This window comes from Primulina eburnea, unplaced genomic scaffold (genome assembly GCF_022965805.1).
Source record: "Primulina eburnea isolate SZY01 unplaced genomic scaffold, ASM2296580v1 ctg328_ERROPOS900000+, whole genome shotgun sequence".
Taxonomy (NCBI): domain Eukaryota; kingdom Viridiplantae; phylum Streptophyta; class Magnoliopsida; order Lamiales; family Gesneriaceae; genus Primulina; species Primulina eburnea.
The window spans coordinates 227,677-242,661 of record NW_027331150.1 but is presented as its reverse complement, the minus strand read 5'-3'; the positions used below and the strand labels follow the sequence as shown (position 1 = coordinate 242,661).

At 38.5% G+C, this 14,985-nt stretch overlaps 1 protein-coding gene across 5 annotated transcripts in view; it reads right to left on the bottom strand.

Moving 5' to 3' along the window:
* The window catches only part of LOC140820947 (probable protein phosphatase 2C 55), a 41,233-nt gene extending 32,731 nt beyond the window's left edge, over window positions 1-8,502 (bottom strand). Inside the window, exons 1-7 of one of the 5 annotated variants that reach the window (XM_073181331.1) lie at window positions 8,269-8,502; window positions 8,107-8,142; window positions 6,795-7,707; window positions 5,961-6,294; window positions 5,586-5,735; window positions 4,094-4,384; window positions 3,484-3,861 (exon numbers count right to left, since the gene is read on the bottom strand). In XM_073181331.1, coding sequence (XP_073037432.1) covers window positions 3,829-3,861; window positions 4,094-4,384; window positions 5,586-5,735; window positions 5,961-6,294; window positions 6,795-7,549 — 1,563 coding nt within the window. In that variant the 5' untranslated portion in view covers window positions 7,550-7,707; window positions 8,107-8,142; window positions 8,269-8,502 and the 3' untranslated portion in view covers window positions 3,484-3,828. Of the gene's footprint in view, window positions 1-3,483; window positions 3,862-4,093; window positions 4,385-5,585; window positions 5,736-5,960; window positions 6,295-6,794; window positions 7,708-8,106; window positions 8,143-8,268 lie in introns of those variants that run through there. The other 4 variants (XM_073181335.1, XM_073181332.1, XM_073181330.1 and 1 more) reach the window with 4 other exon arrangements.
* Window positions 8,503-14,985: the final 6,483 nt, after the last annotated feature.

Genomic DNA, 14,985 nt, shown 5'->3' with positions numbered 1-14,985 from the left:
GGGTCAATACCTTTCTTAGTTGGACACACTCTAGACTTAAGAATTCGCTGAGTGATCTGGTGTGTAGGCAAAGCCTTCCAGGTTGAATCCCATGTCATCCCTCGGTGAAGGGGAATCATGGGAAGCCAAGGCTTCATCTTAGAAGGAGTGATTTGGATATAGATATTCTCTCCTTCATTTGACTAAGTACCTCCTAAGGATTATCCCACGGTGATATAATTTATTTAAACGTATCTTTCAAAACTCTCTTTGCTAATTTAGATAAAGAAAAGAATGAAGATCTATTTTAACCCCAGTGCCTTTTCGTGAGATCTCAGAAATCTTGCGGTTACCATGATGTGGGACTGACGAGCTAGGATCAGTGGATGCTTTTTGTTTACCGGACGAGGGAGGGACTTGGCGCGAGGAAGTGGAGAGGAGGCTCGCTTTGGGGCGGAGGAGGAGGGGGCTGCCTTCTTCTTCTTCACAGCAGTAGGGGAGCTAGCAGGCCTCTTCGCAGTAGTAGAGCAGGAATCTGTTTTCTTTTTCTCGGCAACAGAACAACCTCCCTTTGTGCTCGTCGTGACTTCCGGAATAACTGACTTCTGGGGTGCTGATGAGGAACCCTCGGCCTTCTTCTTGGAAAGTTCACGGAGAAATAGGACGTTCATAACTCTAGTACCTGCAAGAAGAAACAGTGAACCAGATAAGAATGTTATCGAGTAACATAATAAAAAAACGAGAAATATGAAAGTGAGAGTATCTACTAGCATTCTCCTTCAGCTTAATGTTCGCGGGACTTAACCCGACGTGACACAGAAGATCTTCAGATAGAAGTTTGAGAATGTTAAAGCATCGGTCTCCTAGTACACTCATTATCTGCAGGTACTCCTTATCTTTCTTGTAACCCTTGGAAAGGTCGGGCTTGGTGAAGGTAGGATACCAATCCGTGAAGCAAGTTAATTCTTTAGGAGGCTGGATAAAGAGGTAATATTTTTTCCAGTCCTTCACATAACTAGGGCCCCGTCAAAAAGTTTGTGGATAGACCGGGAGGTTACATAAAAAGGTCCATCTTTTGATCTGGACAGAACTAAGAAGTAGGAGAAAGTTGTGCAATTTAAAGGGAGGTCTAAGGCCCTGAGTAACAAAACAAAACAACTTATTAAACGGAAAGCATTGGGCGTGAGTAAACCTAAATGCACCTGGTAGTACTTGCTCAATTCTTGGAAGAAATCGCACAGAGGAAAACGAAGACCTGCATCAAAATGATGCTGAAAGAAGGTGTAATAGCCCTTAGGGGCTAGATAGGGCCGGTCCCCTGGACTAGGAATGATGATCTGGTGGGAGGAAGGAAGGAATGTGTCACAAAGTTCTAAGATTTGACTCGCTACCAGGAGGGATTTGGGATGACAAATGACCGTATCATAAGTTATCTGCCTCAGATATGTTCATTTGTTGGGTCACGTGACGAACTTCCTTACCCGGACGACTATGAGTGGTGACTTCCTCCTCAGGAGGATCAAGGGTAAAATCGGGATCAGCTAGGGAAGTCCTACCCTGGCTAGACGCGCTGGACCTGCTAGACTGGCTAGACTCACTAGACCAGCCAGATCTCTCAAAATCGCTCGAGGAGCTAGACTCGGAATTGGAAGAAGACATAAGGGTTATGGATAATCAAACAGCAAAAGGAGAGAACTGACCCGGAAGAGACATGAAAGAATACTCAAAAAAGCAGCAAGGATGAGCCGATGACGAGCACAAGTCTGATACACGCTCGTGCGAGGCGAGGGCGCGCCGAGCGAGCCTGGCGAGTGGCACGCTCGGGCGAGCTTGGCTGTGCTCGAGCGAGCGGGGCTGTGCATAGGCGCTCGGGCGAGCGTGGGCGAGCGAGGCTGTGCGTGGGCGCTCGGGCGAGCGTGGGGAGCTCGGGCAGACATAAGGTCGGGTGAGCGTGGGCACGCGGGGTGCTTAGGAACTCGGGCGAGCGTGGGCGGTCGGGCGAGCGTGGGCGCACGGGCGAGCGGTGTACTCGGGCGCTCGGGCGAGCGTGAGAGGGGCGAGCAGGGCGCTCGGGCGGACGTGAGCTCGGGCGAGCGTGGGCGGTCGGGTGAGCTCGGCAGGGGCGAGTATGTAGGCGCTCGGGAGAGCGTGGGCGGTCGGGCGAGCAGGGCTGTGCGTAGGCGCTCGGGCGAGCGTCGGGAGCTCGGGCGGACGTGAGCTCGGCAGGGGCGAGTATGTGGGCGCCTTGGCGCGCATGGCAGTGCGGTTCGGCAGGGGCGACGCGCGGCGAGGGCAAGCGTGAGCTGTGCGAGTGTGAGCACTCGGCGAGGGCGAGCGTCTGGCAGGCGAGGAGGAGATGGGCGAGGTGCGGGCGCTGGGCACGAGCGTCCGCTGAGGGCAGGGGCGCACTGGGCGAGGGTTGCTGCGCGTTGGGCGAAGTGCTGGCTCGGACGGTGGCGGGGTGGTGTCTGCGCGCTGGGCTAGGCGCTGACTCGGGTGGGTGATGACGGGGTGATGAAGAAACTACGTTAGGGTTAACGCACAGGTGAAGCGTGGGCGGGAAGAGCTGGTGAGTGAATTGCAAAGGAAATTTTTGTGGGAGAAGTGAGAATGAGAGGAGGAGATGACCTATATTTATAGGAGAAGCCAATATTGCTATTTGATATCTTACCATCCAGGAGAAGATTACGATTTGATTTGATATCTTTTCCTTTGGAGCATGATGGGCGATTTGATTCGTTTCCAATACGCCATCACCCTTGTGAATGATTATTTTTGCACGCCAGGTCAATCCCCGTAATTTTTGCAGCGTTGAACATCGTTCGTTAACGGCAAACGAAATAAATTTTTCTAGTACGGTACGTCCTCATCGTCGATAAACCAAGGACAACACAACTAATCGAACTTTGAACCTACGATTCAGTTCGACTTGGGAGGGGGAGACTAGTGATACCCCAGGGAAGACAGGCCCATCAAGGGCCCCATTATGGAAGACAAGCCCATCAAGGACCCCATTATCCCTGGCACATCCCTAGCCCAAGTGGAAAACAAGTCTATCAAAGGCCCAGGTATTCTCCTATAAATATCAGTTTGAGTGTTCAGTTAATTCATTCACTATATTGTTTTCAGCAGCACCCTTATTTGTTCCCCCATATATCCTCAGTCACTGACTTGAGCGTCGGAGAGGCTACGCCAGGACACCCTCCTGGCCTTCTCTTAACGGTCTTTTTCGTGATTTCAGGCTCGGGACAATTTCAAAACCCTGCATCTGTACTAGTGACATTTGCTGGGAGCGGACCCCAAATTTCCCGTGAGTATCATAAATTATTGGCATATCACCGGGGAGCTCATCTCACCCTTTATCAGATAATTATTTCCTTGATATATCTATATTGGTATAATTTTTAAAGCATACATTTAGGTTTCCAACCTTTTTTCGGGGAAAAACTTCTCTAGAAATAAATCTGACCAAACCTAATGGATCTAGACAAGAATGTTAACTAATTTACATAGAAAAGTATTTGATTATGGAAAGAAACGGAAACATCCAGATTATTGTGGCAACAAGCTGTGAAATCCATGAATACACTCTCAAAACAAAACCAGACAGAACAAGGGGTAAAAAACTCACCCTTTTCAGATTTTTCTATGTACAGCAATTTTTAAAATCTGGGAGTTAGAATTACACCCAAAATGCCAAAGCGAGTATATTTATACAAGAGACAACAAGATTGGCATACGACACAAAAACCACATAACCATATACATCAACCTCAGCATAGGGCAACATTCCATGAAATTACCTTTGGAACATCATAAAATAAAACCACACCAGGTACCACTGATTCTCTATTTAGAGTCGTTCGTTAGAAGGCATTCCTCCTGCACAAGAACGGGTACGAGCATCACAATTTGATTTCAAGAAAAAACAAATCCGGATTACATCGAATAATGCTAGAAATGAGTCATATTGCCCACAACAAACTAATACAGAATGCAAGAAGCTCTGAGAGAGTTTACAGAACGCAAGCAAGCACAGACAAATTCTCAATGTCTGTATGTAACTCAGTGTGTGTGTGTGTGTGTGTGTGTGTGGGAGAAAAGGAGTCCATACATTTTGGTCACTGGTGATATAAGAAACAACTACGGTGATATCGTCAAGCTTCCCACCATAATACCGGAATCCAGCTTCTTGGGCTGCAGCAGAGAAAGGAGTCTGCCGGTCTTTATCAAGTGCCCGTTGCCGCGCCAACGCTGCTATTTTCTGTGCAGTCACTTGAGGTGCTAAACCAGCTCTCACAGCATGGACCACAACTTCAGCAATGTCATTGTTGTACAAGTTGTCAAAAAGACCATCAGTCCCAGCAATTATGACATCGCCGGGAGCAACGGGGACGGTAAATACCTGTGTAACGCATAAAAGACCATTTAGGACCTGTTTAAATAGCAAACTCATGGTTTGAAAAGAACTTCAATAAGCTTGCGTTTTTTAGGTGTTTTTTCCCCAAAAAAGCAGAAGCATTTTTAATATTTGGATACACACATTTTTCTTTCAGTTTGAGGATAAACTTAATCATTAATTATGGAAAATGTGTGTATTAATCCCTTTCAACGAGCCTCTTCATCCAAACATCAGTTTTTTAAACACCTTTAAATTAAAAGTTTCTCTATCTAAACAGACTATTAGATTCAGATAGTTCATACTTCATCCCCAAAATCCAGACTATAACAAGCCATGTGTAAAGTAAAAGACAAAGATGGAAGTGATTGATAACAAGGATAAAGAAATAACATTTGAATGCTACTTCACAAAGACATGAACAACCAATTAAGAATATATATCACGTGGAAAACTACTCACAAAACGTGAAAGAATCTACATCATTACTGAAAAGAAACTGTGTAATATCCATTTGATAAAAAATATAAGAGAACTCCCATTAGGAGTCAGATTTTCAAAGACAGTCAATAAATCGAACAATTCGTTTTAAGACAAGAAGAAGTTGAACATAGAATCAGGGACATGTCCATGGAAGTAGGTAAAAGTTACCGGTAAATACGTATACAGGTACATGCCAGAACTAGTTTTATATACAATACCATGCTTCAAATAAATGATCCACATGGCGGGTGCTTGTTATCAGACAAGGGGCAACAGTCCTCCTAAACAAGGGTCAATGGAGAGGGCATATTTTCAAATCCACGACTAGATATTTGAAATCTTGCACGAATTAGTGCTCAGAAGTGAGCAGAATTAATCAATGATGATAGTTCAAAAAACTATTTTTCTGGAACATTGCAAGGTACTTTTTTCCAGTTGTCAACCATCAATGAAAAGTAAAATGATTAATACACACAATCAATCCATGTAAAATGCAAGGGAAGCGCATAGAAACCTTATTTCTAGGCATTAGAGAACACTCAAAGCCTAGATAACTTTCATCCAGTCACTTACAGATACTCCCAAGTGCGTGCAACATCAGGAGAAAATAAACTCAATGAAAAAATTAAGCGTATGTTGACTAATGATGGTTGATTGCTATATCTATGAATGTATCAGAACAATAAGTAGAAAGTAACTATAAAGGAAACAGGAGGTAATATACCTGTCCAGAGCTAGGCAAATCTCCAGCGTCACCACTCTCCAGCTGATAAGTAAAATTGAAATCATGCTGCTGAACAGGGGATCTAAAAACTGTACATCCGTCTCTAACAACCATAAACCCACTATCCCCCAAATTAATGGCATGGAGACCCTACATAAGAAAGGAATTATGATTGATAAATCCATGGAACTTGCAAGCATTGAGCTTATCTATTGTTTCTTATAAAATCTTAACATCTAAAAATCAGGGACAAATTAGAGCTGAAATTTGCAGCAATAATTTTCTTAAGGTTCCTAGAGCAACTTTAGATGAGTGAAGCACGATGATCCCCAATTACAAATGGTAATGTTAATAATAGAAGATCTATGTGCTTACTTCAGATACCTGATCTGTGAGAGCAATGATACAAGCAGTGGAAGACCCTTTCGCTTTTGTGCTGGCATGGGCTTTCTCTAGAACTCTGGCTGGGTCAATGGAACCTCTTGGTTCATCTTGCACTGCATTAACCGAATTAGACATTAACTCACGAGCATAATACCCTGCATTGACACCAAGATCAGCCCATCCACCAACGCCATCAGCTACACCGATTGCTGGTTGATCAGTACAAATGAAATGAGCATCCTCTCCACCGGTTTCTTCTTTGTCAGGATGAGGCAGGTAGCATGACCCAGATTTTAGCCTCAGTGTCCTGCCCGTTGGGATGCTCCTGAATACAAAAAGAAGAATAAATCTAAAGTAGAAATGGCAAAATAATTCGACATAGAACTTAAAGATCTCTCATTAAGATGGACTTCCAAATAGCGTTTGATGAGAACTGCAAGACCTCACTGGCTACCTGGATGTAGAATTAGATGATGATCTGATGGAAAAACTGTAGGATTAATTGATATGCCCCGACAGAAAAACTTTTTAAACAGATGAAGCATTAGGAGAAAGGTCTTGCAGAAATATGGGTGTGGGCAAAAATTTCTTCAGAAAAATTGATGAGTTCAGAGTATTACACTTGTAAGGGTTAGACAAATTCTAACAACAAAATCAAATGCTCACAAACAAAGACATAACAGAAAGTCATGCACACATCAGAGTTAAACGAATTGAAAAATATTTATTATTTAATAAGCGGAGGTGAAACTGCACAGAAAGATTTGTAATAAAGTATAGCTCCTCATGAATATTAAAAATAAAATGGAAATGAAATAAACATACAGCTCTGATGAATCTGCAAAACTTAAATGTTGTTCCTCCCGAGCAGAATTTTCAAAGGACACATCATGAGAAGTACCAGCCGAGGAACAAGCAGGTGATGACAGATGGAAACCCTCAAAACCAAATCCCAGGAATGTATGGTCATTTCCCTTTCGCTTCACAGCATTGTATGTGAAATACCCATAGAGAAAGAAGTTGTTCGGCTGGTCTTTATTTCCCAAACTCATGCTCACCTTTCTACTAATGTAAAAGCTTCTTCTGTAGTATGAACTGAAAGAATGGTACGCAGCGACACCAGGTTGAGCAGGCCTAGAATTCAAATTACTGATAGAGCAGCCAGCAAGACCTGACCTATATCCACAGACAGGCATGAGTTCCTTTTGAGAGTTATTGCCCAAAACTTGATTAGACTCTGCTAGCAGACACTCGATGTGATATCCACAAACTTGAAATGAAGGACCTGATACAGACGGTATAGAAATCGTGCGAGAAAAAGCTTCAACAACTGAAATATTCTTTCTTTGATTGGCTGTATGAAAATTTGCCTGAGCGGCAGCAAAACTGCCAGAACGCATAAACACGTGAAGAACGGTGAATTTCCCAGAGGATAAAGAATTTGATTGGCCAGTAAGCTTCTTCCCTTGGTCAATCAAAACATTTACCTGACCTTGTATTCCATATTCTTTTCCAGATCTTGTTCCCCAGATTCCTTTTCGGATTACGTGCGAAAGGCCAGAGAAACAATTAGATGGCATTTCATCGGCCCAAATGATGAAAATAAGAAACTTTTTTGATACAAATGGTGAAGCCACGAGAACTGCTAGTAAAAGATAATTTCATACTTCAATTCATCTATGCCATACTCATGGCAATAGGAGCCCCTTCCTCACCAAGATTGGTGGAACAAAAAAACCTGGCAAATGAAAGCGCAAACAATGAAGTAAAGATGATAAAAATAATATCACATTATTCCATGAATTGCAATTAGAAATTTAGAACAAACCGCATACCTTTTAAAGTATCGTGTGAGATCTTTACTATAAATAATCCATGATTTATATGTCTAAATTATCTAGCGTCTGCTTTTTGAACAAGTGGCGCAGTAGGTAGAACATATTTATTTGTGTAATAATGCAAATTCAACAGCAATAAACATTTCCAAGATTAACTACAATTAATCGATCCCCATATCTGAGAATCACAACTTTGATAAAGAAAAATGTGTTAAGAAATTTGCTCCGAAAAAATTAAATTCTACTCGATACCCACCAGTAGTTCTCGACAACAAACTAATGCCAGATTAAAAACTAACCAGAAACGAATCCCAATATCTGCATCTTTTCCCATCCTAATAAACATAAAAGAATAATTGAGGAAAAAACCACACGCACGCACAAAATTACCGGCGTCCATAATCCAAATCCCTCTTCAGCAAACACAAATTACTGGAAAAAATGAAGAAAATAAATCTTACCTTTATTAATATGGATGGACCGGCAGCAATTTGATCAAGTTTTAAAGCCTCGACAACGGTATATCAACAGAATTGCTCATAATAAATCGGTTTTCATGGTTCGTGGTGTTAAATCGTTGGATTTGATTCACGTACATTGGAATGATAAACGCCAGCCACGCGTCTGCTCTAACTAAGGTTTGGCGGCTCCTGAAGCTTCGCAGGGGCTTGCTTTCCGGACTGAAATCGACTGAAAAATCCTACTTATTTAAAATAGTTTTTAATTTCTTTCGTCTTATAAATAATTTTAGAAGTTTATAAGTCATGAGATCTCATTTTAAAAATAAATTTTTAAAGTGTTTGGATGAACATATTTTAAACAACCTAAAAATTGATGTGTTTGATATTTTAAGATATTTTATAGTCAAAATTACCAAAAGAATATTATAATATGAAGTTAATGTAAGTAGTTTATATATATATATATGTATATATACATATATATATATATATATATATATATATGAATTTGTTACCCTGCACACACACCAGGTGTGCAGGGTATTATGAGCACCGTCATGTTGGTCAACTTTTATTTTTAAAAACAAAACAAAAAATTTTGTGTGGTTGTGGGCGTACCACGTAGGTAGGCGCCCACAGGTGTGCAGGAAAAGAGTATGCAGGGTATCATTGCTCATATATATATATATATGTGTGTGTGTGTGTGTGTGTGTATAAGACAATAGTTTTAGAATTTTATCTAAATCATATATTAAAAAAAAAGGGAGAATTGGGGAAAAATCCCTATTCAGAAAGTGGAATTTGAGTTCAGTCCCTAGCTCAGAAATATTTTAGCTGCACTCCCTGACACATGGAAAAATTTATTTTGTACTCCCTGTTCGTAAAAAAAAAAAAGAAAAATAGTATTTAGCGACGGTTTAAGAAAACCGTCGCTAAATATAGCAACAGAGCTAAGTTTAAACTGCGACGGTTTTGGCTTTCCGTCGCTAATAGCGACGGTGTAAACGAAAACCGTCGCCAATTTATCCATTTTTTAAAATTTTTCTCTTACACTTGAGTACATATATTCTGAGAGGAACTTCTAACAAAAAAATTGAAAATTTGAGTATATATTCTGAGAGGAACTACTGACAAAAAATGCAAAATCATGTCTCGATTTAATGAAGTAAGAGTTGGGAAATCAACTCTTTACCATGGTTTTAATCCACCTAACACAAGTCAGTAGCATAATAATTTCCAGCACAAAATAGGTTAATTCAAGCATACTATCACAATAATTTCAGTATATTTCATACAATATTGAGCACATAAATTGGGAATTTGAGCATATATTCCACCAAGAACTACTAGCATAAAAATTCAAACTCATATCTCAATTTATTGAGTAAGAGTTAGGAAATCAACTACTTACGATGATTTTAATATACCTAATAAAAGTTGATATCATAATAATACTCAGCACAAAATAGGTTAATTTCATCACACAAACACAACAATTTTAGTATATTTCGTACTCTATTAGATACATAAATTGAGAATTTGAGCACATATTCCGAGGGGGACCACTAGCATAAAAAAGTAAACTCATGTATCAATTTATTGAGTAAGAGTTGGGAAAGCAACTCCTTACCATGATTTTAATCTACATAATAATGATTTTAATCTAATAATACTCAGCACAAAATAGGTTAATTTCATCACACAAACACAACAATTTCATATCTCATTAGATTAAAAATGCAAACAATAAATTTATTGTTATGTAGATTAAAATCATGGTAAGGAGTTGGTTTTCTAACTCTTACTCAATAAATTGAGATATGAGTTTACTTTTTTATGCTAGTGGTCCTCCTCGGAATATGTGCTCAAATTCTCAATTTATGTATCTAATAGAGTACGAAATATACTAAAATTGTTGTGTTTGTGTAATGAAATTAACCTATTTTGTGCTGAGTATTATTATGATATCAACTTTTGTTAGGTATATTAAAATCATGGTAAGTAGTTGATTTCCTAACTCTTACTCAATAAATTGAGATATGAGTTTGATTTTTTATGCTAGTAGTTCTCCTTGGAATATATGCTCAAATTCTCAATTTATGTGCTCAATAGTGTATGAAATATACTGAAATTATTGTGATTGTATGCTTGAATTAACCTATTTTGTGCTGGAAATTATTATGCTACTGACTTGTGTTAGGTGGATTAAAACCATGGTAAAGAGTTGATTTCCCAACTATTACCTCATTAAATCGAGACATGATTTTGCATTTTTTTGTTAGTAGTTCATCTAAGAATATATGCTCAAATTCTCAATTTATGTACACAATAGAGTACGGAATATACTTAAATTGTAGTGGTTGTATACTGAAATTGTTGTGTTAGGTGGACTTTTATCATGGTAAAAAGTTGATTTCTCAACTCTTACCCATTAAAATTGAGGCATGAATTTGCATTTTTATGCTAGTGGTTTCTCTAAAAATTTATGTTTAAATTCTCAATTCATGTACCCAATATAATACATAAAAAAATATTGAAATTGTTGTGGTTGTATGGTGGAATTACCCTATTTTGTGCTAAATATTATTATGATATTGACTTTTGTTCGGTAGATTAAAATCATGGTAAGGAGTTGGCTTCCTAAATCTTAATCAATAGACCGAGACACGAGTTTGCTTTTTTATGATACTGGTTCCCCTTGTAATATATGCTCAAAATTTCAATTTATATACCCAATAGAGTACGAAATATACTGAAATTGTTGTGGTTGTATACTTGAATAAACTTATTTTGTTCTGAATATTATTATGATATTTACTTTTGTTAAATAGCTTAAAATCATGGTAATGAGTTGTTTCTCAACTCTTACTCATTAAATTGAGACACAAGTTTGCATTTTTATGTTAGTGGTTTCTCTCGAAATTTATGCTCAAATTCTCAATTTATGTACCTAATATAATATGAAATATACTGAAATTGTTTTGGTTGTATGGTGAAATTATCCTATTTTGTGCTGAATATTATTATGATATTGACTTTTGTTATGTAGATTAAAATCATGGTAAGGAGTTGATTTCCCAACTCTTACTCCATAAATTGAGATATGAGTTTACTTTTTTATGCTAGTGGTCCCCCTCGGAATATGTGCTCAAATTCTCAATTTATGTATCTAATAGAGTACGAAATATACTAAAATTGTTGTGTTTGTGTGATGAAATTAACCTATTTTGTGCTGAGTATTATTATGATATCAACTTTTATTAGGTATATTAAAATCATCGTAAGTAGTTGATTTCCTAACTCTTACTCAATAAATTGAGATATGAGTTTGAATTTTTATGCTAGTAGTTCTTCTTGGAATATATGCTCAAATTCCCAATTTATGTGCTCAATATTGTATGAAATATACTGAAATTATTGTGATAGTATGCTTGAATTAACCTATTTTGTGCTGGAAATTATTATGCTACCGACTTGTGTTAGGTGGATTAAAACCATGGTAAAGAGTTGATTTCCCAACTCTTACTTCATTAAATCGAGACATGATTTTGCATTTTTTTGTGAGTAGTTTCTCTCAGAATTTATGCTCAAATTCTCAATTTATGTACCCAAGTGTAAGAGAAAAATTTTAAAAAATGGATAACTTTGCGACGGTTTGTAATTAAACCGTCGCTATTAGCGACAGAAATCAAAAACCGTCGCATTTTAAACTTAGCGAAGGTTTACTTTTCTGTTGCTATATTTAGCGACGGTTTAACCGTCGCTTTAAATAGCGACGGGTTTCTTAAACCGTCGCTAAATACTATTTTTTTTTTTTTTACGAACAGGGAGTACAAAATAAATTTTTCCATGTGTCAGAGAGTGCAGCTAAAATATTTCTGAGCTAGGGACTGAACTCAAATTCCACTTTCTGAATAGGGATTTTTCCCCAATTCTCCCTTAAAAAAATCTAATTTATAATTATAATTTTAAAAAAATTGATATTATTTGGAAAATAAAAAATATATTTAATATTATCCTTAATATGTTCGAGTAAAAATTAATTTAAAAAATTAGTTAAAAATTTACTTAATAAAACCTTGAAACTTTTTGGGGATCTTGTCACAAACTCCCTATTTCCATTCTCAACCTCCTCTTTACTCCCTACCCCATAAAAACTTTGTTTCAACTCCCCATATCCCTCAAATTTCCAAGTTTGCCCTTATATCTTTATTTTAAATAATTGATTTCTTTTTTTTTTTTTTTTTGTAGTAAAAGGCCCATCATGCTTCCGTAAAATAAATTGAATCTTTTACCTTTTTGACTAGAGTACCACCGGGTTATATCCACCGTTTTTTACGAACTGCTCCTCACAGTCCAACCACACGATCGCAACCGATGGTTACTAAGCAGATTCCTTCAGCAATACTTAGCACAGCTCTAATTCGTTTCCTACCTTAGAGCGTACAGCAAAAGATCAAATTTTTGAAAATAATACATGATAGGGGCTAAGAGCAAAGATCTCTTTTATTCAAACACAAACATTTATTTATTACATAGTAACCTCCTGTAGAGGTGGAGAAACTTTTTTTAGCTACTTATCGTAGCTGAACTCTTAACACACATAAAACTTGAAAGAAAATATTACAACCTTGTATGAAAGAAATGGAGAAAATATTTGATGATCTTCACTTCCTTCTTCCGGCTTTATTTATAGAAGGCTCTTTCGGATTTGAAACTCGGATTTCAAATCTTCATTAGCCTTTACAGCTTGCTTGGGGACCAGGTAGTGGTTGAAGGGTCCCTGTCTAGATTATTAATCTGGACATCAACTTCTCATCCTCCTTTATCTCTTTTAGATACCATTGACGATGAGTTTCTAGGATATCGGCAGTAATTTCATCTTTTTTATACTCTTTGAAATGATTTACTAACCATTTAAGAGCTTCTGCCTCTTTCCTCTTGTATGTTAACCTTCTTTTCAAAACTTTCAAATATACTCGATACATTTTTAAGTTTTGATTCTGGTATGTTTAACTGGTTTTCATTCTGTCCTTATTTATGGATGAATTTTTCGGGACCAGTTTTTATTGGATTCCTTTTTAGGTTGGTATCTAATGCTTGCTGACTCATCCACCATTTGTTATTGGTGGTCCATTTGTCTTTTACCACTAATTAGTGGTTGTCTTGATTCTACCACTCACATGGTAGTGGTCCTGCTTTTTATAATGGAGGGTCAAATGTCCCTTTTAATTTTGTCGAGGAATCTTCGGTTTTTTGTATCCTCGAGGAAAATGTGCATGTGGTCCTTCCCCACTTGTCCTTGCTTCGGTAAAATGTTTCCGATCAGATCTTGGTTTGAAACCTTTACCGAACTCTGGTTCTTTCTGTATTTGGCATTCAGAGCAGATGTTCTCCGACCATCTTCCTATGTGTGCCATATTACAGAACTTTCGGCGAGTCTCTTTGCTTGCCGGTAGCTTGCTGTTCCACAAGAGATTTCTTTTCTTTTCAAATAAATCTTCTGCGAAACTTGTTGTTTTTCCTGTCATGGTATTCAACAGGAATGATCCGTTCACTGAATGATTGTAGAACTTGAACGGAAACTTGACTTTGTCCATCTCAGTAAGACAGACCCATAAACCCCAAGCTCTTCTGGTAGAAATGTCATCTTCAGTGATTGAAGCAACCAGGGGTGTTTCTTCTGTTGGAGGATCCTTGATAAATTTTTGGACATTTGTATCCGGCCTCCTTAGCTTGATGAAATGAAAGGCTTCGTGAGAACCTTTCCCTGCTGGTTCTGGTGCTGCACTAAAGAAGTATAGCTCCAAAACATCTCCTCTGGACAAATAATCATTGTTTGCCCAAGTCTCGTGAATAGCTTCCTGGATCCACTTTGGTAAACCTGAGATTTCCGGAAAGCTGGGTGATGTAGTATAAACTGAGGCAAGAGCCCCAAATTCATACCAAGCTTTAACCTCCTTGGGATATGAATTAGGTTTCATCCATACCCTTGGATATTTTCCTGAAACATCAACACTATTTGTAGCTGGGTTAATGCCAATACGTGTTTTTAATTTCTCCCAATTCTGCTGATAAACCTGAAATGGAGAAATTACACCTTCATTAGTACCAACCTTAGCTTTGCCTTTGTCAATACGAGGCCTAAGGTTGATCTCTCCCTCTTCAATCCCCGAGGTGAAGGGTTGACTTGAGGACTCAAGATAAGGATCAGGAGTCTCAATTTTTGTTTCAGCCGACTCATCTCGTGATGATCCCGACTTAACACTTGTGCAAGGGGTATTTGAATCCCCCGCTACAGGTATAGAGTCCTGTACTCGAAAACTCTCCATTTGAGAAACCAGTGGTCTCTCAATGCCCTGGAGGATAGGCCTTTGCGTTACAGACCATAACTGAGTATATGCCTGTAAACATCCTGTAATTCGATCAGAGACAATTCTCTTATCAGCTTGTTGTAGCCTTCCCGCAACTTCTGCGTTAACAGCTAACTTGTTGAACTCGGTTTGAAGCATTTCAAGGTGTTCCCTCAAATGCCTTTGCATCTTGATAATAGCATCAATGTCAATGCTGTCCATCTCTTGTTAAAAAATCTGCAAAAATATTTGCATGAGATTTTATTATCATAATATCAAAAATATAATTTTGACATAAAGCTTGCCATCGTAATAATCTAGCCTTCTCCGATTTAGACTCAATTCTATTCCTTAAAAAGGCTTT